Here is a 24569-nt window from a genome sequence, read left to right on the forward strand (position 1 = left end):
AGTATTCTGTTGACCACTCTGTTTAGTGTAGTGGACAGTAGGAAGTATTCTGTTGACCACTCTGTTTAGTGTAGTGGACAGTAGGAAGTATTCTGTTGACCACTCTCTTTAGTGTAGTGGACAGTAGGAAGTATTCTGTTGACCACTCTGTTTAGTGTAGTGGAAAGTAGGAAGTATTCTGTTGACCACTCTGTTTAGTGTAGTGGACAGTAGGAAGTTGTTGACCACTCTGTTTAGTGTAGTGGACAGCAGGAAGTATTCTGCTGACCACTCTATTTAGTGTAGTGGACAGTAGGAAGTATTCTGATGACCACTCTGTTTAGTGTAGTGGACAGTAGGAAGTTGCTGACCACTGTGTTTAGTGTAGTGGACATGAGGAAGTTGTTGACCACTGTGTTTAGTGTAGTGGACATGAGGAAGTTGTTGACCACTCTGTTTAGTGTAGTGGACATTAGGAAGTATTCTGTTGACCACTCTGTTTAGTGTAGTGGACAGAAGGAAGTATTCTGTTGACCACTGTGTTTAGTGTAGTGGACAGTAGGAAGTTGTTGACCACTCTGTTTAGTGTAGTGGACAGTAGGAAGTTGTTGACCACTGTGTTTAGTGTAGTGGACAGTAGGAGGTATTCTGTTGACCACTGTGTTTAGTGTAGTGGACAGTAGGAAGTATTCTGTTGACCACTCTGTTTAGTGTAGTGGACAGTAGGAAGTTGCTGACCACTCTGGTTAGTGTAGTGGACAGTATGAAGTATTCTGTTGACCACTCTGTTTAGTGTAGTGGACATTAGGAAGTATTCTGTTGACCACTCTGTTTAGTGTAGTGGACATTAGGAAGTATTCTGTTGACCACGCTGTTTAGTGTAGTGGACAGTAGGAAGTATTCTGTTGACCACTCTGTTTAGTGTAGTGGACAGTAGGAAGTATTCTGTTGACCACTGTGTTTAGTGTAGTGGACAGTAGGAAGTATTCTGCTGACCACTCTGTTTAGTGTAGTGGACAGTAGGAAGTTGTTGACCACTGTGTTTAGTGTAGTGGACAGAAGGAAGTATTCTGTTGACCACTGTGTTTAGTGTAGTGGACAGTAGGAAGTTATTGACCACTCTGTTTAGTGTAGTGGACAGTAGGAAGTTGTTGACCACTCTGTTTAGTGTAGTGGACAGTAGGAAGTATTCTGATGACCACTCTGTTTAGTGTAGTGGACAGTAGGAAGTATTCTGTTGACCACTCTGTTTAGTGTAGTGGACAGTAGGAAGTTGTTGACCACTGTGTTTAGTGTAGTGGACAGTAGGAAGTATTCTGTTGACCACTCTGTTTATTGTAGTGGACAGTAGGAAGTCTGTTGACCACTCTGTTTAGTGTTGTGGACAGTAGGAAGTTGCTGACCACTCTGTTTAGTGTAGTGGACAGTAGGAAGTATTCTGTTGACCACTCTGTTTAGTGTAGTGGACAGAAGGAAGTATTCTGCTGACCACTCTGTTTAGTGTAGTGGACAGTAGGAAGTTGTTGACCACTGTGTTTAGTGTAGTGGACAGTAGGAAGTATTCTGTTGACCACTGTGTTTAGTGTAGTGGACAGAAAGAAGTATTCTGCTGACCACTCTGTTTAGTGTAGTGGACAGTAGGAAGTATTCTGTTGACCACTGTGTTTAGTGTAGTGGACAGTAGGAAGTATTCTGTTGACCACTGTGTTTAGTGTAGTGGACAGTAGGAAGTATTCTGTTGACCACTCTGTTTAGTGTAGTGGACAGTAGGAAGTATTCTGTTGACCACTGTGTTTAGTGTAGTGGACAGTAGGAAGTATTCTGTTGACCACTATGTTTAGTGTAGTGGACAGTAGGAAGTATTCTGTTGACCACTCTGTTTAGTGTAGTTGACAGTAGGAAGTATTCTGTTGACCACTCTCTTTAGTGTAGTGGACAGTAGGAAGTATTCTGATGACCACTCTGTTTAGTGGAGTGGACAGTAGGAAGTATTCTGTTGACCACTCTGTTTAGTGTTGTGGACAGTAGGAAGTTGTTGACCACTCTGTTTAGTGTAGTGGACAGCAGGAAGTATTCTGCTGACCACTCTGTTTAGTGTAGTGAAAGTAGGAAGTATTCTGATGACCACTCTGTTTAGTGTAGTGGACAGTAGGAAGTTGCTGACCACTGTGTTTAGTGTAGTGGACATGAGGAAGTTGTTGACCACTGTGTTTAGTGTAGCGGACATGAGGAAGTTGTTGACCACTCTGTTTAGTGTAGTGGACAGTAGGAAGTATTCTGTTGACCACTCTGTTTAGTGTAGTGGACAGTAGGAAGTTATTGACCACTCTGTTTAGTGTAGTGGACATTAGGAAGTATTCTGCTGACCACTGTGTTTAGTGTAGTGGACAGTAGGAAGTATTCTGTTGACCACTCTGTTTAGTGTAGTGGACAGTAGGAAGTTGTTGACCACTGTGTTTAGTGTAGTGGACAGTAGGAAGTATTCTGTTGACCACTATGTTTAGTGTAGTGGACAGTAGGAAGTATTCTGTTGACCACTCTGTTTATTGTAGTGGACAGTAGGAAGTTGTTGACCACTCTGTTTAGTGTAGTGGACAGTAGGAAGTATTCTGATGACCACTCTGTTTAGTGGAGTGGACAGTAGGAAGTATTCTGTTGACCACTCTGTTTAGTGTTGTGGACAGTAGGAAGTTGCTGACCACTCTGTTTAGTGTAGTGGACAGTAGGAAGTATTCTTTTGACCACTCTGTTTAGTGTAGTGGACAGAAGGAAGTATTCTGTTGACCACTCTGTTTAGTGTAGTGGACAGTAGGAAGTTGGTGACCACTGTGTTTAGTGTAGTGGACAGTAGGAAGTATTCTGTTGACCACTGTGTTTAGTGTAGTGGACAGAAAGAAGTATTCTGCTGACCACTCTGTTTAGTGTAGTGGACAGTAGGAAGTATTCTGTTGACCACTGTGTTTAGTGTAGTGGACAGAAGGAAGTATTCTGTTGACCACTGTGTTTAGTGTAGTGGACAGTAGGAAGTATTCTGTTGACCACTCTGTTTAGTGTAGTGGACAGTAGGAAGTATTCTGTTGACCACTCTTATTTAGTGTAGTGGACAGTAGGAAGTATTCTGTTGACCACTCTGTTTAGTGTAGTGGACAGTAGGAAGTATTCTGTTGACCACTCTGTTTAGTGTAGTGGACAGTAGGAAGTATTCTGTTGACCACTCTCTTTAGTGTAGTGGACAGTAGGAAGTATTCTGTTGACCACTCTGTTTAGTGTAGTGGAAAGTAGGAAGTATTCTGTTGACCACTCTGTTTAGTGTAGTGGACAGTAGGAAGTTGTTGACCACTCTGTTTAGTGTAGTGGACAGCAGGAAGTATTCTGTTGACCACTCTGTTTAGTGTAGTGGACAGTAGGAAGTATTCTGTTGACCACTCTGTTTAGTGTAGTGGACAGTAGGAAGTATTCTGTTGACCACTCTGTTTAGTGTAGTGGACAGTAGGAAGTATTCTGTTGACCACTCTGTTTAGTGTAGTTGACAGTAGGAAGTATTCTGTTGACCACTCTCTTTAGTGTAGTGGACAGTAGGAAGTATTCTGTTGACCACTCTGTTTAGTGTAGTGGAAAGTAGGAAGTATTCTGTTGACCACTCTGTTTAGTGTAGTGGACAGTAGGAAGTTGTTGACCACTCTGTTTAGTGTAGTGGACAGCAGGAAGTATTCTGCTGACCACTCTGTTTAGTGTAGTGAAAGTAGGAAGTATTCTGATGACCACTCTGTTTAGTGTAGTGGACAGTAGGAAGTTGCTGACCACTGTGTTTAGTGTAGTGGACATGAGGAAGTTGTTGACCACTGTGTTTAGTGTAGCGGACATGAGGAAGTTGTTGACCACTCTGTTTAGTGTAGTGGACAGTAGGAAGTATTCTGTTGACCACTCTGTTTAGTGTAGTGGACAGTAGGAAGTTATTGACCACTCTGTTTAGTGTAGTGGACATTAGGAAGTATTCTGCTGACCACTGTGTTTAGTGTAGTGGACAGTAGGAAGTATTCTGTTGACCACTCTGTTTAGTGTAGTGGACAGTAGGAAGTTGTTGACCACTGTGTTTAGTGTAGTGGACAGTAGGAAGTATTCTGTTGACCACTATGTTTAGTGTAGTGGACAGTAGGAAGTATTCTGTTGACCACTCTGTTTATTGTAGTGGACAGTAGGAAGTTGTTGACCACTCTGTTTAGTGTAGTGGACAGTAGGAAGTATTCTGATGACCACTCTGTTTAGTGGAGTGGACAGTAGGAAGTATTCTGTTGACCACTCTGTTTAGTGTTGTGGACAGTAGGAAGTTGCTGACCACTCTGTTTAGTGTAGTGGACAGTAGGAAGTATTCTTTTGACCACTCTGTTTAGTGTAGTGGACAGAAGGAAGTATTCTGTTGACCACTCTGTTTAGTGTAGTGGACAGTAGGAAGTTGGTGACCACTGTGTTTAGTGTAGTGGACAGTAGGAAGCATTCTGTTGACCACTCTGTTTAGTGTAGTGGACAGTAGGAAGTATTCTGTTGACCACTCTGTTTAGTGTAGTGGACAGTAGGAAGTATTCTGTTGACCACTCTGTTTAGTGTAGTTGACAGTAGGAAGTATTCTGTTGACCACTCTCTTTAGTGTAGTGGACAGTAGGAAGTATTCTGTTGACCACTCTGTTTAGTGTAGTGGAAAGTAGGAAGTATTCTGTTGACCACTCTGTTTAGTGTAGTGGACAGCAGGAAGTTGTTGACCACTCTGTTTAGTGTAGTGGACAGCAGGAAGTATTCTGCTGACCACTCTGTTTAGTGTAGTGAAAGTAGGAAGTATTCTGATGACCACTCTGTTTAGTGTAGTGGACAGTAGGAAGTTGCTGACCACTGTGTTTAGTGTAGTGGACATGAGGAAGTTGTTGACCACTGTGTTTAGTGTAGCGGACATGAGGAAGTTGTTGACCACTCTGTTTAGTGTAGTGGACAGTAGGAAGTATTCTGTTGACCACTCTGTTTAGTGTAGTGGACAGTAGGAAGTTATTGACCACTCTGTTTAGTGTAGTGGACATTAGGAAGTATTCTGCTGACCACTGTGTTTAGTGTAGTGGACAGTAGGAAGTATTCTGTTGACCACTCTGTTTAGTGTAGTGGACAGTAGGAAGTTGTTGACCACTGTGTTTAGTGTAGTGGACAGTAGGAAGTATTCTGTTGACCACTATGTTTAGTGTAGTGGACAGTAGGAAGTATTCTGTTGACCACTCTGTTTATTGTAGTGGACAGTAGGAAGTTGTTGACCACTCTGTTTAGTGTAGTGGACAGTAGGAAGTATTCTGATGACCACTCTGTTTAGTGGAGTGGACAGTAGGAAGTATTCTGTTGACCACTCTGTTTAGTGTTGTGGACAGTAGGAAGTTGCTGACCACTCTGTTTAGTGTAGTGGACAGTAGGAAGTATTCTTTTGACCACTCTGTTTAGTGTAGTGGACAGAAGGAAGTATTCTGTTGACCACTCTGTTTAGTGTAGTGGACAGTAGGAAGTTGGTGACCACTGTGTTTAGTGTAGTGGACAGTAGGAAGTATTCTGTTGACCACTGTGTTTAGTGTAGTGGACAGAAAGAAGTATTCTGCTGACCACTCTGTTTAGTGTAGTGGACAGTAGGAAGTATTCTGTTGACCACTGTGTTTAGTGTAGTGGACAGAAGGAAGTATTCTGTTGACCACTGTGTTTAGTGTAGTGGACAGTAGGAAGTATTCTGTTGACCACTCTGTTTAGTGTAGTGGACAGTAGGAAGTATTCTGTTGACCACTCTTATTTAGTGTAGTGGACAGTAGGAAGTATTCTGTTGACCACTCTGTTTAGTGTAGTGGACAGTAGGAAGTATTCTGTTGACCACTCTGTTTAGTGTAGTGGACAGTAGGAAGTATTCTGTTGACCACTCTCTTTAGTGTAGTGGACAGTAGGAAGTATTCTGTTGACCACTCTGTTTAGTGTAGTGGAAAGTAGGAAGTATTCTGTTGACCACTCTGTTTAGTGTAGTGGACAGTAGGAAGTTGTTGACCACTCTGTTTAGTGTAGTGGACAGCAGGAAGTATTCTGATGACCACTCTGTTTAGTGTAGTGGACAGTAGGAAGTTGCTGACCACTGTGTTTAGTGTAGTGGACATGAGGAATTTGTTGACCACTGTGTTTAGTGTAGTGGACATGAGGAAGTTGTTGACCACTCTGTTTAGTGTAGTGGACATTAGGAAGTATTCTGTTGACCACTCTGTTTAGTGTAGTGGACAGAAGGAAGTATTCTGTTGACCACTGTGTTTAGTGTAGTGGACAGTAGGAAGTTGTTGACCACTCTGTTTAGTGTAGTGGACAGTAGGAAGTTGTTGACCACTGTGTTTAGTGTAGTGGACAGTAGGAGGTATTCTGTTGACCACTGTGTTTAGTGTAGTGGACAGTAGGAAGTATTCTGTTGACCACTCTGTTTAGTGTAGTGGACAGTAGGAAGTATTCTGTTGACCACTCTGTTTAGTGTAGTGTACAGTAGGAAGTTGCTGACCACTCTGGTTAGTGTAGTGGACAGTAGGAAGTATTCTGTTGACCACTCTGTTTAGTGTAGTGGACATTAGGAAGTATTCAGTTGACCACTCTGTTTAGTGTAGTGGACATTAGGAAGTATTCTGCTGACCACTGTGTTTAGTGTAGTGGACAGTAGGAAGTATTCTGTTGACCACTCTGTTTAGTGAATTGGACAGTAGGAAGTATTCTGTTGACCACTGTTTAGTGTAGTGGACAGTAGGAAGTATTCTGTTGACCACTGTGTTTAGTGTAGTGGACAGTAGGAAGTATTCTGCTGACCACTCTGTTGAGTGTAGTGGACAGTAGGAAGTTGTTGACCACTGTGTTTAGTGTAGTGGACAGAAGGAAGTATTCTGTTGACCACTGTGTTTAGTGTAGTGGACAGTAGGAAGTTATTGACCACTCTGTTTAGTGTAGTGGACAGTAGGAATTTGTTGACCACTCTGTTTAGTGTAGTGGACAGTAGGAAGTATTCTGATGACCACTCTGTTTAGTGTAGTGGACAGTAGGAAGTTGCTGACCACTGTGTTTAGTGTAGTTTACATGAGGAAGTTGTTGACCACTGTGTTTAGTGTAGCGGACATGAGGAAGTTGTTGACCACTCTGTTTAGTGTAGTGGACAGTAGGAAGTATTCTGTTGACCACTCTGTTTAGTGTAGTGGACTTTAGGAAGTAATTGACCACTCTGTTTAGTGTAGTGGACATTAGGAAGTATTCTGCTGACCACTGTGTTTAGTGTAGTGGACAGTAGGAAGTATTCTGTTGACCACTCTGTTTAGTGTAGTGGACAGTAGGAAGTTGTTGACCACTGTGTTTAGTGTAGTGGACAGTTGGAAGTATTCTGTTGACCACTATGTTTAGTGTAGTGGACAGTAGGAAGTATTCTGTTGACCACTCTGTTTAGTGTAGTGGACAGTAGGAAGTTGTTGACCACTCTGTTTAGTGTAGTGGACAGTAGGAAGTATTCTGTTGACCACTCTGTTTAGTGTAGTGGACAGAAGGAAGTATTATGTTGACCACTCTGTTTAGTGTAGTGGACAGTAGGAAGTTGTTGACCACTGTGTTTAGTGTAGTGGACAGTAGGAAGTATTCTGTTGACCACTGTGTTTAGTGTAGTGGACAGAAGGAAGTATTCTGCTGACCACTCTGTTTAGTGTAGTGGACAGTAGGAAGTATTCTGTTGACCACTCTGTTTAGTGTAGTGGACAGTAGGACGTTATTGACCACTCTGTTTAGTGTAGTGGACAGTAGGAAGTATTCTGTTGACCACTGTGTTTAGTGTAGTGGACATTAGGAAGTTGCTGACCACTGTGTTTAGCGTAGTGGACATTAGGAAGTTGCTGACCACTCTGTTTAGTGTAGTGGACAGTAGGAAGTTGTTGACCACTGTGTTTAGTGTAGTGGACAGTAGGAAGTATTCTGTTGACCACTCTGTTTAGTGTAGTGGACAGTAGGAAGTATTCTGTTGACCACTGTGTTTAGTGTAGTGGACAGTAGGAAGTATTCTGTTGACCACTGTGTTTAGCGTAGTGGACATTAGGAAGTTGCTGACCACTCTGTTTAGTGTAGTGGACAGTAGGAAGTATTCTGTTGACCACTCTGTTTAGTGTAGAGGACAGTAGGAAGTATTCTGTTGACCACTGTCTTTAGTGTAGTGGACAGTAGGAAGTTGTTGACCACTGTGTTTAGTGTAGTGGACAGTAGGAAGTATTCTGTTGACCACTGTGTTTAGCGTAGTGGACATTAGGAAGTTGCTGACCACTGTGTTTAGTGTAGTGGACAGTAGGAAGTATTCTGTTGACCACTCTGTTTAGTGTAGTGGACAGTAGGAAGTTATTGACCACTCTGTTTAGTGTAGTGGACAGTAGGAAGTATTCTGCTGACCACTCTGTTTAGTGTAGTGGACAGTAGGAAGTATTCTGCTGACCACTCTGTTTAGTGTAGTGGACAGTAGGAAGTATTCTGTTGACTACTCTGTTTAGTGTAGTGGACAGTAGGAAGTTGTTGACCACTCTGTTTAGTGTAGTGGACAGTAGGAAGTATTCTGATGACCACTGTGTTTAGTGTAGTGGACAGTAGGAAGTATTCTGTTGACCACTGTGTTTAGTGTAGTGGACAGTAGGAAGTATTCTGTTGACCACTCTGTTTAGTGTAGTGGACAGTAGGAAGTTGTTGACCACTCTGTTTAGTGTAGTGGACAGTAGGAAGTTGTTGACCACTCTGTTAAGTGTAGTGGACAGCTCAGCTCAGGTAAGGTGTGTCAGCGTTAGTTTGTCTTGGCAGGATTGACCTGTGTTCACACGGCAACCTCTCCGTCCCGGCTTGTTTACCCACACTGCTAGTCTGGAGTCCATGAGGAATGTACGCCTGAACCCTAAACCCCTAGTGCTGCAACACTAAGGAAGGACTCAAGCATTCCCTCTGTTGTCCATCTAGCCTGACAGGTTACATTTGTTTATGCTTCTGTCATGTCTACATGTTAAGGTACTTGCTGCTGAGCATATTTTCTGCTTGCTTGTTTGAAAGGTGAAACAATTTAATGTTAAGGAGCTTGACAGTCTAGTCCCCTTGCAGTACAGCCTCCTTGGAGTACAGTTTAGTACCCTTGCAGTACAGTCTAGTCTCCTTGCAGTACAGTCTAGTCCCCTTGCAGTACAGTCTAGTCTCCTTGCAGTACAGTCTAGTCTCCTTGCAGTACAGTCTAGTCCCCTTGCAGTACAGTCTAGTCCCGTTGCAGTACAGCCTCCTTGCAGTACAGTCTAGTCTCCTTGCAGTACAGTCTAGTCTCCTTGCAGTACAGTCTAGTCCCCTTGCAGTACAGTCTAGTCCCGTTGCAGGACAGCCTCCTTGCAGTACAGTCTAGTCCCCTTGCAGTACAGTCCAAAGTTCCCGAAGGTTATCGAGCTGTGCTATAGAAGGTCATGTAAGAGGAGAAGGGGGCATTTGACAAGCCAAATAGCGTTCTTTCCAAGTTGTAGAGTCCTTTATGGAGAGAATCTATAGCGACACCAAGGAAATCTATTACAATAAGGAACAACAGGACAAGCTACTTTTTACATTTTATTTGTCAATATATATAAATATATATATATTTCGATACACTGTATGTTGAATATATATATATATATATATATATATATATATATATATACACACAATGTATGTTGGCAATGTACATAAGTTACATTTCTGACATATATGTCTTAAAAAGCCATGTATAATCTGTAAAAAGGCAGATATTTTTTTATAATGTGTCATCTCAAAAATAATACAGTATATTACACAAAACAGGGGGTTAAATAAAACACTGACATATTACATTTCTACAAAAAAAAGGTAAAACCATAAATAACACTAACACATTATATGCAGATACTTTACTTACATCACTACATGTCCTCATCACTAGCTTCATGTAGCTTTTATATATAATTAATTATGATACAAACCGATTTTAATTCACTGTGAAATGTCCATTTTGAGAGGGGTGTTAGACAGGTATTTTATATGTAACGGCCCCAAATTGTTTAGGAAGTTAACCCAATGACTGCTGCCCGAAGCTTGTGTATGCATTTGGTGTAGGATAGTGGATGCTTACACAACTGGGTTCCTTTAGAAAATGTAAATCCCATTTCCTTTTCACCTCAATGGGGTCTGTGAGAAGATGAGAGTCAACTAAAGTAACGTGTACCGACATCGTTTCAGGAAGTCCTCCTAACGATTGTCTCCTGATGACATATTACAATTGAAAGCTATTTGCCATTTTCCAAGACGGAGACGTTTAGGATCACAGTTTTGTCTGTTTCTGTCTGTCTGTCTGTCTGTCTGTCTCTGTCCGTCTGTGTGTCTCTGTCCGTCTGTGTGTCTCTGTCCGTCTGTGTGTCTCTGTCCGTCTGTGTGTCTGTTTTTTTGTCTGTCTCTGTGGGAGGACTAGTATGGTTTGTAACAAATGACAAAGGGAAATGTTTCCTCTGGAACACTTCGATAATGTCAGATATGTTGGCCTGTATCCTGGTGGGTTGGGGTCAGATATGTTGACCTGTATCCTGGTGGGTTGGGGTCAGATATGTTGACCTGTATCCTGGTGGGTTGGGGTCAGATATGTTGACCTGTATCCTGGTGGGTTAGGGTTGGGGTCAGATATGTTGGCCTGTATCCTGGTGGGTTAGGGTTGGGGTCAGATATGTTGACCTGTATCCTGGTGGGTGTTCAGGGAAGTCAGTACGCACCTCAACTCTGAGATGGTTTGTGAACACACCTACTGGATGTTCAGGGAAGTCAGTACGCACCTCAACTCTGAGATGGTTTGTGAACACACCTACTGGGTGTTCAGGGAAGTCAGTATGCACCTCAACTCTGAGATGGTTTGTGAACACACCTACTGGGTGTTCAGGGAAGTCAGAGTTGATGTTTGATCATTTCTTGATGGATGTGCTGTAACGACTAGTCATTGTAGTGAAAAATTGGTTTCGGGAATGTACTACTGATTGATTATCAAGTATATTTTACAATGGAGTTTGAAATAGGCCAATAACTGTTCAGAAGGGAACAATTTGGGACTGAGTGGATGTATTTATTATACTACGTACTACGTACTACACACTACGCATGGAGCTTAACATTGGTGTATGACAAAAACAGTTTAGAGTTGGGAGGAAAACCTCGAAAGCCCCTGCATGTGATGTTGTTGCAATGAGTGGGATTTGATTGGATGATGCGTCTCCCATTTAACTACGGCAGTTTAAAAGGTTCCAATCAGTATCATGTCATTTGAATCACCCAGTATTGGCCCTGGTTTAACCGCATGGCTGCCAATAAACTGGGTGGATGTATTTACCTTCTGCAAGGCCTGCAGTGACTGGCCTCTGTGTTCCCCCAACACCAGCCTTGACTGGCCTCTGATTGGCAATGCTTGCCAGACTAATTTTTCAAATTATGAGTTTTCCAACTGATGCCATATACCGTGTTATTAACATGTCTCTAGAACATTTAACTCCCAAACGGCCGCCAAAATTACATGTTTAGAGGGAATGAGGATGATTTTCAATGTCTGAAACAAGCTTCGAAAAACAAAACCTTTAAGATCATTCCAAAGGAGGAAGAGGAATTAAAACTGAGATTGAAATTAAATTATTCAAATTAACATTTCCATTTCATTATTTCTCGTTCAGACACCTAGCTGACAGGCCGTAGTTATTATAGCATCACATGACGCTCCAACACCTAGCTGACGTGACGTAGTTATTATAGCATCACATGACGCTCCAACACCTAGCTGACAGGCCGTAGTTATTATAGCATCACATGACGCTCCAACACCTAGCTGACGTGACGTAGTTATTATAGCATCACATGACGCTCCAACACCTAGCTGACAGGCCGTAGTTATTATAGCATCACATGACGCTCCAACACCTAGCTGACGTGACGTAGTTATTATAGCATCACATGACGCTCCAACACCTAGCTGACAGGCCGTAGTTATTATAGTATCACATGACGCTCCAACACCTAGCTGACAGGCCGTAGTTATTATAGTATCACATGACGCTCCAACACCTAGCTGACAGGCCGTAGTTATTATAGCATCACATGACGCTCCAACACCTAGCTGATAGGCCGTAGTTATTATAGTATCACATGACGCTCCAACACCTAGCTGACAGGCCGTAGTTATTATAGTATCACATGACGCTCCAACACCTAGCTGACAGGCCGTAGTTATTATAGTATCACATTAAGCTCTATTTAAATGCCTTTTATTTTTGTGTCAACAAAGGCATGGATTTTATAATTGATTGCGTTCACGGCTGATAATTTAAAAAAAAGAGTCAAGTGGAGGTTTCATTTCAGAATAGTTTTCCACGCTTTTCATTTTCACCAAACTGTTGCTTAGAAACTAGCTACAAGCGTTATTAATTGAGGACATGATTTAAATTAGAGCAGACCCACCCCCCCCACATAAAAATGAAATAAAACAAATAAAATCTATCTACACCATATTGCCAATGAGACGGTCCTACTGCCCAGGAAGAGGAGAACATAAGGGTCCCTGTGAACCAGGAGTAATAACGACAGGTTAGTGCCATCTAACCCTAATAATGCATCTGATATCCCCCATAATGCATTAATATCAGATGTTTTCTTAACTATGTACTAAATACGTGAGTCTGTATATTTTATCTCAGATTTCTATTATTATACTAAAATACATAAATATAACTAATTTACACATATCACTTTGATGATTCTATAGTTTCCCAAAATATACAGTTGAAGTCGGAAGTTTACATACACTTAGGTTGGAGTCATTAAAACTCGTTTTTCAACCACTCCACAAATGTCTTGTTAACAAACTATAGTTTTGGCAAGTCGGTTAGGACATCTACTTTGTGCATGACATTTTCCCCCAAATTGTTTACAGACAGATTATTCCACTTTTAATTCACTGTATCACAATTCCAGTGGGTCAGAAGTTTACATACACTAAGTTGACTGTGCCTTTAAACAGCTTGGAAAATTCCAGAAAATTATGTCATGGCTTTAGAAGCTTCTGATAGGCTAATTGACATCATTTCAGTCAATTGGAGGTGTAACTGTGGATGTATTTCAAGGCCCACCTTCAAACTCAGTGCCTCTTTGCTTGACATCATGAGAAAATCCATAGAAATCAGCCAAGACCTCAGAAAAAACATTGTAGACCTCCACAAGTCTGGCTCATCCTTGGGAGCAATTTCCAAACGCATGAAGGTACCACGTTCATCTGTACAAACTACCGTACGCAAGTATAAACACCATGGGACCATACCGCTCAGGAAGGAGACGCGTTCTGTCTCCTAGAGATGAACATACTTTGGTGCAAAAAGTGCAAACCAATCCCAGAACAACAGCAAAGGACCTTGTGAAGATGCTGGAGGAAACAGGTACACAAGTATCTATATCCACAGTAAAACGAGTCCTATATCGACATAACCTGAAAGGCCGCTCAGCAAGGAAGAAGCCTCTGCTCCAAAACCGCCATAGAAAAGCCAGACTACAGTTTGCAACTGCACATGGGGACAAAGATCGTACTTTTTGGAGAAATGTCCTCTGGTCTGATGAAACAAAAATATAACTGTTTGGGCATAATGACCATCGTTATGTTTGGACGAAAAAGGGGGAGGCTTGCAAGCCGAAGAACACCATCCCAACCGTGAAGCACGGGGGTGGCAGCATCATGTTGTGGGGGTGCTTTGCTGCAGGAGGGACTGGTGCACTTCACAAAAGCCCTGACCTCAATCCCATAGAAAGTTTGTGGGCAGAACTGAAAAAGCGTGTGTGAGCAAGGAGGCCTACAAACCTGACTCAGTTACACCAGCTCTGTCAGAAGGAATGGGCCAAAATTCACCCAACTTATTGTGGGAAGCTTGTGGAAGGCTACCCGAAACGTTTGACCCAAGTTAAACAATTTAAAGGCAATGCTACCAAATATTAATTGAGTGTATGTAAACTTCTGACCCACTGGGAATGTGATGAAAGAAATAAAAGCTGAAACAAATAGTTCTCTCTACTATTATTCTGACATTTCACATTCTTAAAATAAAAAGTGGTGATCCTAACTGACCTAAGACAGGGCATTTTTACTAGGATTAAATGTTAGGAATTGTGAAAAACGGAGTTTAAATGTATTTGGCTAAGGTGTATTTAAACTTCCAACTTCAATTGTATATATATATATATATATATATATATATATATATATATATATATAGTGAAATAACAGGTATCAGAGATGCAGAGGAGAAATAGATGTTAATTTTCATCTCAGAAGAAACCAGTCTGTTTTTCGTAGTTGTGTCAGAATCATCATATACTGCAATATACAGTATACTACTGTGGGAAGGGCATATTACAGAAATACCATATTTAATCTAAAAAAATTATCTCTTGAAAACTCTTACTTTAGAAAATAATTAAAGTAGATACAAGGTTTTTACCAGAGAATTTTACTTTGCAAAGTGCAATACTTTATAATTTACTTGATTGGTTGATTGAGAATCAAATCACTGCAGAGATACCAAAATGGTGTAATCCGAAGTTCAAAGACTCAAATCTCCTGAAGTAGCGTTGGGATGGTCCCTTTAGTGTGGACCATTCCATAGACCAGGGCTTTCCCTCCCCCAGGTTTTTGCTCCAACCCCAGTTGAATTAGAATCCAGTGTGCTAGATTAGGATTGAAGTGAAAACGGTAGCTCTCCAGGAAGAGGGTTGGAGAGCACTGCCATAGACTGTTTTATCTGCTACCGTACACCAAGTGGTACCGATACACCAAGTCTGGAACCATCGGGACCCTGAACAGCTTCTACCCCCAAGCTGTAAGAATGCTAAACAAGACTGTTATCTCTGATCTGACCTGTTTATCAACCCCTGTTATCTCTGATCTGACCTGTTTATCAACCCCTGTTATCTCTGATCTGACATGGTATCTCTGATCTGACCTGTTATCTCTGATCTGACATGTTATCTCTGATCTGACCTGTTATCTCTGATCTGACATGTTATCTCTGATCTGACCTGTTATCTCTGATCTGACCTGTTTATCAACCCCCGTTATCTCTGATCTGACCTGTTTATTAACCCCTGTTATCTCTGATCTGACCTGTTTATCAACCCCTGTTATCTCTGATCTGACCTGTTTATCAACCCCTGTTATCTCTGATCTGACATGGTATCTCTGATCTGACCTGTTATCTCTGATCTGACCTGTTTATCAACCCCTGTTATCTCTGATCTGACCTGTTTATTAACCCCTGTTATCTCTGATCTGACCTGTTTATCAACCCCGGTTATCTCTGATCTGACCTGTTATCTCTGATCTGACCTGTTATCTCTGATCTGACCGGTTATCTCTGATCTGACCTGTTATCTCTGATCTGACCTGTTATCTCTGATCTGACCTGTTATCCTTTATCTGACATGTTATCTCTGATCTGACCTGTACCAATGAAGTTCAAAGGCTTATTGATCCCTGTTTTCTCTGCTGTTACTGTAACCCTGTATGGAGTGCAAATGCTTTTTTTACATGGTCAAAACGGCTTGCACTGTTTGTTATAAAAACAGGTGAAAACATAATATTATACTATTAATGTCTTCTGTACTGGCCCTCTTAAGGGGAGAAGACACCTACAGATATATTTCAACAGAGATGAAAGTGGTGCTGCTGTGTGATTGGAACTTTCCTGAGTTTATGAAAGTCAAAAAAAATTTAAAAGAGAAAATTTAAAAACACATATAAATGACAGTATGTCTTTCTTTAAATAGCATGACTCCTCTGACAGGCGTGTAGCGTATGTAGAGTCTTAAAAACATTCCCATGGTGCTTCCTTCCGCGCTACGCTGCTTCTTGCTTCCCTGGAACGGGAACGTCAGGAGCAACGGATGGTAACCGTGGTGATGCTCTACGCTGCTGAGAAGTTAGATCTGATAGAATCCTCTCGTAACTGACGATGCTTCCCAATGTCACATTCCTCCCTCGCCGTGCGTCTCTCAATGGTTATCCTGTAGTTCTTCCTGTTAGGAACAAGACAAAAGGCTTTGAGAAGGGTTTAAATCGTCTGTCTTCTCCTTTAGGCCAGGTCAGTAATTGTGCACAGATTCTTGTTTACAGTGAAATGGGGCCTCCTGCTATAGTTTCCTACAAGATCAGCCCTGAAGTAGGAAACCAACATCCACTCTTACTAGATCAGCCCTGTAGAAGGAAACCAACATCCACTCTTACTAGATCAGCCCTGTAGTAGGAAACCAACATCCACTCTTACTAGATCAGCCCTGTAGAAGGAAACCAACATCCACTCTTACTAGATCAGCCCTGTAGTACGAAACCAACATCCACTCTTACTAGATCAGCCCTGTAGTAGGAAACCAACATCCACTCTTACTAGATCAGCCCTGTAGTACGAAACCAACATCCACTCTTACTAGATCAGCCCTGTAGTAGGAAACCAACATCCACTCTTACTAGATCAGCCCTGTAGAAGGAAACCAACATCCACTCTTACTATATCAGCCCTGTAGTACGAAACCAACATCCACTCTTACTATATCCGCCCTGTAGTAGGAAACCAACATCCACTCTTACTAGATCAGCCCTGTAGAAGGAAACCAACATCCACTCTTACTAGATCAGCCCTGTAGTACGAAACCAACATCCACTCTTACTAGATCAGCCCTGTAGTAGGAAACCAACATCCACTCTTACTAGATCAGCCCTGTAGTAGGAAACCAACATCCACTCTTACTATATCCGCCCTGTAGTAGGAAACCAACATCCACTCTTACTAGATCAGCCCTGTAGTAGGAAACCAACATCCACTCTTACTATATCCGCCCTGTAGTAGGAAACCAACATCCACTCTTACTAGATCAGCCCTGTAGAAGGAAACCAACATCCACTCTTACTAGATCAGCCCTGTAGTACGAAACCAACATCCACTCTTACTAGATCAGCCCTGTAGTAGGAAACCAACATCCACTCTTACTAGATCAGCCCTGTAGTAGGAAACCAACATCCACTCTTACTATATCCGCCCTGTAGAAGGAAACCAACATCCACTCTTACTAGATCAGCCCTGTAGTAGGAAACCAACATCCACTCTTACTAGATCAGCCCTGTAGTAGGAAACCAACATCCACTCTTACTAGATCAGCCCTGTAGAAGGAAACCAACATCCACTCTTACTAGATCAGCCCTGTAGTAGGAAACCAACATCCACTCTTACTAGATCAGCCCTGTAGTAGGAAACCAACATCCACTCTTACTAGATCAGCCCTGTAGTAGGAAACCAACATCCACTCTTACTAGATCAGCCCTGTAGTAGGAAACCAACATCCACTCTTACTAGATCAGCCCTGTAGTACGAAACCAACATCCACTCTTACTATATCAGCCCTGTAGTAGGAAACCAACATCAACTCGTATTAACTGAGCCACACAGACAGTACTGAACATAATATGTGCTGTTTTACCTGATGAAGTAGAAGGACATGAGGAGTGCTGTCCCCAGCAGGGCTCCCACTATGATCCCAGTAAGAGCAGATACTCCTAGACCACCTGCTTGGAGAAGAAGAGGGAGGCTATTAGTTAGGCTAACGGTATTTAAAGTACTACAGTATATCCACCTGGGTTACTACAGTACTACAGTATATCCACCTGGGTTACTACAGTATATCCACCTGGGTTACTACAGTACTACAGTATATCCACCTGGGTTACTACAGTATATCCACCTGGGTTACTACAGTACTACAGTATATCCACCTGGGTTACTACAGTACTACAGTATATCCACCTGGGTTACTACAGTATATCCACCTGGTTTACTACAGTACTACAGTATATCCACCTGGGTTACTACAGTATATCCACCTGGGTTACTACAGTACTACAGTATATCCACCTGGGTTACTACAGTATATCCACCTGGTTTACTACAGTACTACAGTATATCCACCTGGGTTACTACAGTATATCCACCTGGGTTACTACAGTACTACAGTATATCCACCTGGGTTACTACAGTATATCTACCTGGGTTACTACAGTACTACAGTATATCTACCTGGGTTACTACAGTACTACAGTATATCCACCTGGGTTACTACAGTACTACAGTATATCCACCTGGGTTACTACAGTACTACAGTATATCCACCTGGGTTACTACAGTATATCTACCTGGGTTACTACAGTACTACAGTATATCCACCTGGGTTACTACAGTACTACAGTATATCCACCTGGGTTACTACAGTACTACAGTATATCCACCTGGGTTACTATAGTATATCTACCTGGGTTACTACAGTACTACAGTATATCAAATCAAATCAAATGTATTTATATAGCCCTTCGTACATCAGCTGATATCTCAAAGTGCTGTATAGAAACCCAGCCTAAAACCCCAAACAGCAAGCAATGCATGTGAAAGAAGCACGGTGGCTAGGAAAAACTCCCTAGGAAAAACTCCCTAGAAAGGCCAAAAACCTAGGAAGAAACCTAGAGAGGAACCAGGCTATGAGGGGTGGCCAGTCCTCTTCTGGCTGTGCCGAGTGGATATTATAACAGAACATGGTCAAGATGTTAAAATGTTCATAAATGACCAGCATGGTCAAATAATAATAATCATAGTAGTTGTCGAGGGTGCAACAAGCACGTCCGGTGAACAGGTCAGGGTTCCATCTGGGTTACTACAGTACTACAGTATATCCACCTGGGTTACTACAGTACATCCACCTTTTTTAATTGTTTTATTTCACCTTTATTTAACCAGGTAGGCCAGTTGAGAACAAGTTCTCATTTACAACTGAGACCTGGCCAAGATAAAGCAAAGCAGCGTGACACAAACAACAACACAGAGTAACACATGGGACAGATTAGCGTACAGTCAATAACACAATAGAAAAAAGAAAGTCTATATACAGTGTGTGCAAATGGCATAGTAGCAAATAGGCCATAGTAGCGAAGTAATTACAATTTAGCAGATTAACACTGTATTGATAGATGAGCAGATGGTGATGTGCAAGTAGTGATACTGCTGTGCAAAAGAGCAGAAAAGTAAATAAAAACAATATGGGGATGAGGTAGTTAGATTGGGTGGGATATTTACAGATGGACTATGTACAGCTGCAGCGATCGGTTAGCTGCTCAGATAGCTAATGTTTAAAGTTAGTGAGGGAAATATAACTCTCCAGCTTCAGCGATTTTTGCAATTCGTTCCGGTCACTGGCAGCAGAGAACTGGAAGGAAAGGCGGCCAAAGGAGGTGTTGGCTTTGGGGATGACCAGTGAGATATACCTGCTGGAGCGCATGCACCTGGATTACTACAGTATATTTTTCACATTTGTGTGTTTTTAACCAGAAATGATTGCTTATGGGTACCTTCATGTGTGTGTAAAACATTTCTGTTCATAGATTTTAGGTGTGTTTTAAAATCAGACGATATATACTGCTCAAAAAAATTAAGGGAACACTTAAACAACACAATGTAACTCCAAGTCAATCACACTTCTGTGAAATCAAACTGTCCACTTAGGAAGCAACACTGATTGACAATAAATGTCACATGCTGTTGTGCAAATGGAATAGACAACAGGTGGAAATGATAGGCAATAAGCAAGACACCCCCAATAAAGGAGTGGTTCTGTAGGTGGAGACTACAGACCACTTCTCAGTTCCTATGCTTCCTGGCTGATGTTTTGGTCACTTTTGAATGCTGGCGGTGCTTTCACTCTAGTGGTAGCATGAGACGGAGTCTACAACCCACACAAGTGTCTCAGGTAGTGCAGATCATCCAGGATGGCACATCAATGCGAGCTGTGGCAAGAAGGTTTGCTGTGTCTGTCAGCGTAGTGTCCAGAGCATGGAGGCGCTATCAGGAGACTGGCCAGTACATCAGGAGACGTGGAGGAGGCCGTAGGAGGGCAACAACCCAGCAGCAGGACCGCTACCTTTGCCTTTGTGCAAGGAGGAGCAGGAGGAGCACTGCCAGAGCCCTGCAAAATGACCTCCAGCAGGCCACAAATGTGTATGTGTCTGCTCAAACGGTAAGAAACAGACTCCATGAGGGTGGTATGAGGGCCCGACGTCCCCAGGTGGGGGTTGTGCTTACAGCCCATCACCGTGCAGGATGTTTGGCATTTGCCAGCGAACACCAAGATTGGCAAATTCGCCACCGGCGCCCTGTGCTCTTCACAGATGAAAGCAGGTTCACACTGAGCACGTGACAGATGTGACAGAGTCTGGAGATGCCGTGGAGAACGTTCTGCTGCCTGCAACATCCTCCAGCATGACCGGTTTGGCGGTGGGTCAGTCATGGTGTGGGGTGGCATTTCTTTGGGGGGCCGCACAGCCCTCCATGTGCCAGCCAGAGGTAGCCTGACTGCCATTAGGTACCGAGATGAGATCCTCAGACCCCTTGTGAGACCATATGCTGGTGCGGTTGGCCCTGGGTTTCTCCTAATGCAAGACAATGCTAGACCTCATGTGGCTGGAGTGTGTCAGCAGTTCCTGCAAGAGGAAGGCATTGATGCTATGGACTGGCCCGCCCGTTCCCCAGACCTGAATCCAATTGAGCACATCTGGGACATCATGTCTCGCTCCATCCACCAACGCCACGTTGCACCACAGACTGTCCAGGAGCATGCCCAGGCGTTGTAGGGAGGTCATACAGGCACATGGAGGCCACACACACTACTGAGCCTCATTTTGACTTGTTTTAAGGACATTACATCAAAGTTGGATCAGCCTGTAGTGTGGTTTTCCACTTTAATTTTGAGTGTGACTCCAAATCCAGACCTCCATGGGTTGATAAATTGGATTTCCATTGATTATTTTTGTGTGATTTTGTTGTCAGCACATTCAACTATGTAAAGAAAAAAGTATTTAATACGATTATTTCTTTCATTCAGATCGAGGATGTGTTGTTTAAGTGTTTGAGCAGTGTATATATATCCGTTGTTTAGATGGAGTGGAATATTCGTGTCCTGTATAGTTGACTGTGTCTCACCTAGCTATCTTAAGATGAATGCATGAACTGTAAGTCACTCTGGATAAGAGCGGATGCTAAATGACTGAAATGTTTCACATACAGATAGTATATTACTGGTATTGATTTGTTGTTGTACATTCTTTCAATATTAATGTCACAAATGTTTCATTTGTACTGTCCCTTATTTAAAATGTAGTTATTTGTTCCATTTGACTGTGTAATTCCTGGCAGTACTATTTATCTATCTGGGAGTGAGGTGGATATATAGATGGATATATACAAAATATTGTATGAATGTATTTATTTTAACACAATTACTGATGCCATTAGTCAATGGCGGTACCTGTCAAAGATATTAGAGGTAGGTATAATAATGATTTTTAAGTGGTTTGATCATCCATATCTGTTTACATGTGATTGATATCCAGACACAATGCGTGCCCGCCTATCTCCGGAGCTGGTCGGGAAGACCTGATCGCAATCAGAATGTGGACAAGATCAAAACAAAGGGTGCATTTAAGCGACAGGTATAAACAGGGTTCGAGCGCCAGAGACAGGGGTTGTGTTTGTTGGTGTGTGGTGGAGACAGATATATAGAACAGATATATTACAGATCATTAGAGATAATTTACATGATTTGTCTGGCAGGTCTGCGTGGGAGACCCTGTGTAGTCCTCTTAGGGTGAAGTGGTCAGGATTGAACCCCGGGAGCATCTGGAAACTCTCCTTCACACCATAGTAGTTACACACCGTCTGAGAACACACACACCATGGTAGTTACACACCAATAATAAACACAGGGGAAACTACTGCTGTCAATCTCAAATAGGGCCCACAGATTGAGAAGTTGAACTAGAAAAGGTCAACTAGGAGGAGAAGGGGGCATTTGATAAGCCAGATAACATTCTATGGAAGCTGTACAGTCCTTTACATACATCAATTAGAAGGGGGCATTTGATAAGCCAGATAACATTCTATGGAAGCTGTACAGTCCTTTATGAACATCATTTAGAAAGGGGGCATTTGATAAGCCGATTGGCATTCTATACGATTTATACAGTCCATTGAGAAATATTTGTGCCATCTAAAAAAAAAACGTGATCACTTTGATGCTAGAGGTTACAGGATTAGGTTGGATGTTATCTGTGGTGGACGGTTTTCTTCTTACATCATAGGTGTAGAGTAGGAGCGCTGATACAGGGTCAGTTTGGCTTTTTATATTATTATGAATAAGATCACATGGACAGAGGGGACCTGATCCTAGAACAGTACTCCTACTGAGACTCTTTATGATCTGATCCTAGAACAGTACTCCTACCTACTGAGACTCTGTATGACCTGATCCTATAACAGCACTCCTACTGAGACTCTTTATGACCTGATCCTAGATTAACACTCCTACTGAGACTCTTTATGACCTGATCCTAGAACAGTACTCCTACTGAGACTCTTTATGATCTGATCCTAGAATAGTACTCCTACCTACTGAGACTCTGTATTATCTGATCCTAGAACAGTACTCCTACTGAGACTCTTTATGATCTGATCCTAGAACAGTACTCCTACCTACTGAGACTCTTTATGACCTGATCCTATAACAGCACTCATACTGAGACTCTTTATGACCTGATCCTAGATTAACACTCCTACTGAGACTCTTTATGACCTGATCCTAGATTAACACTCCTACTGAGACTCTTTATGACCTGATCCTAGATTAACACTCCTACTGAGACTCTTTATGACCTGATCCTAGAACAGTACTCCTACTGAGACTCTATATGATCTGATCCTAGAACAGTACTCCTACCTACTGAGACTCTGTATGATCTGATCCTAGAACAGTACTCCTACCTACTGAGACTCTGTATGATCTGATCCTAGAACAGTACTCCTACCTACTGAGACTCTGTATGATCTGATCCTAGAACAGCAATCCTCCTCTGAGATGCTTAATGAATAAGGGCCCTGATATAGGAGGGTTGGTGTTAGGTTTTGTTCTTACCTCATAGGTGCCTGCCTCGGTGTTGGTCATGCTCATCACAGAGAAGTCTCCGTATCTGTCTCCGTTAAAGTCCATAGACACTTGGCCTGCGATGCCTGCCCAGCAACCAGAGGACCAGCGGCATGCAAAGAATGGCAGAATTAATTAGCAAGAGCCCAACATTCCAAGGAAAACAGAGAGCAGAGAGCACAGTGGAGAAATTCCAGCACTGGCCAATATAACAGGAAATCCCATCTCTCCTCCCGCCGTTTGTGTTGGCAGGCCCTCCAAGAATTGTAATTTCATCCCTACGGCTGTGTTCCCAAAATTGTTGGCATTTTTAACATATTATTTATTTTAACAAGAAAATATGACCCTGTTCTTGACGATTCCTGCTGAACAAAACATTGTTACTTCACGTTGAGAGCTGGCAATGCGTTGGCTTTTTAACCAGTTTGGCGAGGGGACATCCGTTCTGTAACTGGACTCTAATCATTGCAGATGAAGGGTTTTGTTCTCCGTGTTGACTCTGCCTCAATCCCTTTAAAACTTTAACTGGAGTTATCTGGAGGAGATATTCTGCAACTGGATTGGTCTGTCACCATACTGTTTGTTGGATGTACAGAGGATGTATGGTGAATGGACAGGGCTCTGTAGTGGTGAATGGACAGGGGTCTGTAGTGGTGAATGGACAGGGGTCTGTAGTGGTGAATGGACAGGGGTCTGTAGTGGTGAATGGACAGGGGTCTGTAGTGGTGAATCTACAGCGGTCTGTAGTGGTGAATGGACAGGGGTCTGTAGTGGTGAATGGACAGGGGTCTGTAGTGGACAGGGGTCTGTAATGGTGAATGGACAGGGGTCTGTAGTGGTGAATGGACAGGGGTCTGTAGTGGACAGGGGTCTGTAGTGGTGAATGGACAGGGGTCCGTAGTGGTGAATGGACAGGGGTCCGTAGTGGTGAATGGACAGGGGTCTGTAGTGGTGAATGGACAGGGGTCTGTAGTGGTGAATGGACAGGGGTCCGTAGCGGTGAATGGACAGGGGTCTGTAGTGGTGAATGGACAGGGGTCTGTAGTGGTGAATGGACAGGGGTCTGTAGTGGTGAATGTACAGGGGTCCGTAGTGGACAGGGGTCTGTAGTGGTGAATGGACAGGGGTCTGTAGTGGTGAATGGACAGGGGTCCGTAGTGGTGAATGGACAGGGGTCTGTAGTGGTGAATGGACAGGGGTCTGTAGTGGTGAATGGACAGGGGTCTGTAGTGGTGAATGGACAGGGGTCCGTAGTGGACAGGGGTCTGTAGTGGTGAATGGACAGGGGTCTGTAGTGGTGAATGGACAGGGGTCCGTAGTGGTGAATGGACAGGGGTCTGTAGTGGTGAATGGACAGGGGTCTGTAGTGGTGAATGGACAGGGGTCTGTAGTGGTGAATGGACAGGGGTCTGTAGCAGCAGCACATATTTAGTCTTTAGCAATAACCCTACGGCTGTAAGCCTACATATACATCTACTTTAAAT

The 24569-nt window shown here is 42.7% G+C and overlaps 1 protein-coding gene across 1 annotated transcript in view; it reads right to left on the bottom strand.

Moving 5' to 3' along the window:
- Nucleotides 1-15370: 15370 nt before the first annotated feature.
- LOC106570940 (atrial natriuretic peptide receptor 3) overlaps nt 15371-24569 on the bottom strand; it is a 68442-nt gene continuing 59243 nt past the window's right edge. Inside the window, exons 5-8 of the mRNA XM_045695442.1 lie at nt 23077-23171; nt 21704-21824; nt 17551-17635; nt 15371-16095 (exon numbers count right to left, since the gene is read on the bottom strand). Coding sequence (XP_045551398.1) covers nt 15984-16095; nt 17551-17635; nt 21704-21824; nt 23077-23171 — 413 coding nt within the window. The 3' untranslated portion in view covers nt 15371-15983. The remainder of the gene's footprint in view (nt 16096-17550; nt 17636-21703; nt 21825-23076; nt 23172-24569) is intronic.

This window comes from Salmo salar, chromosome ssa15 (genome assembly GCF_905237065.1).
Source record: "Salmo salar chromosome ssa15, Ssal_v3.1, whole genome shotgun sequence".
NCBI classification, from domain to species: Eukaryota; Metazoa; Chordata; class Actinopteri; order Salmoniformes; family Salmonidae; genus Salmo; species Salmo salar.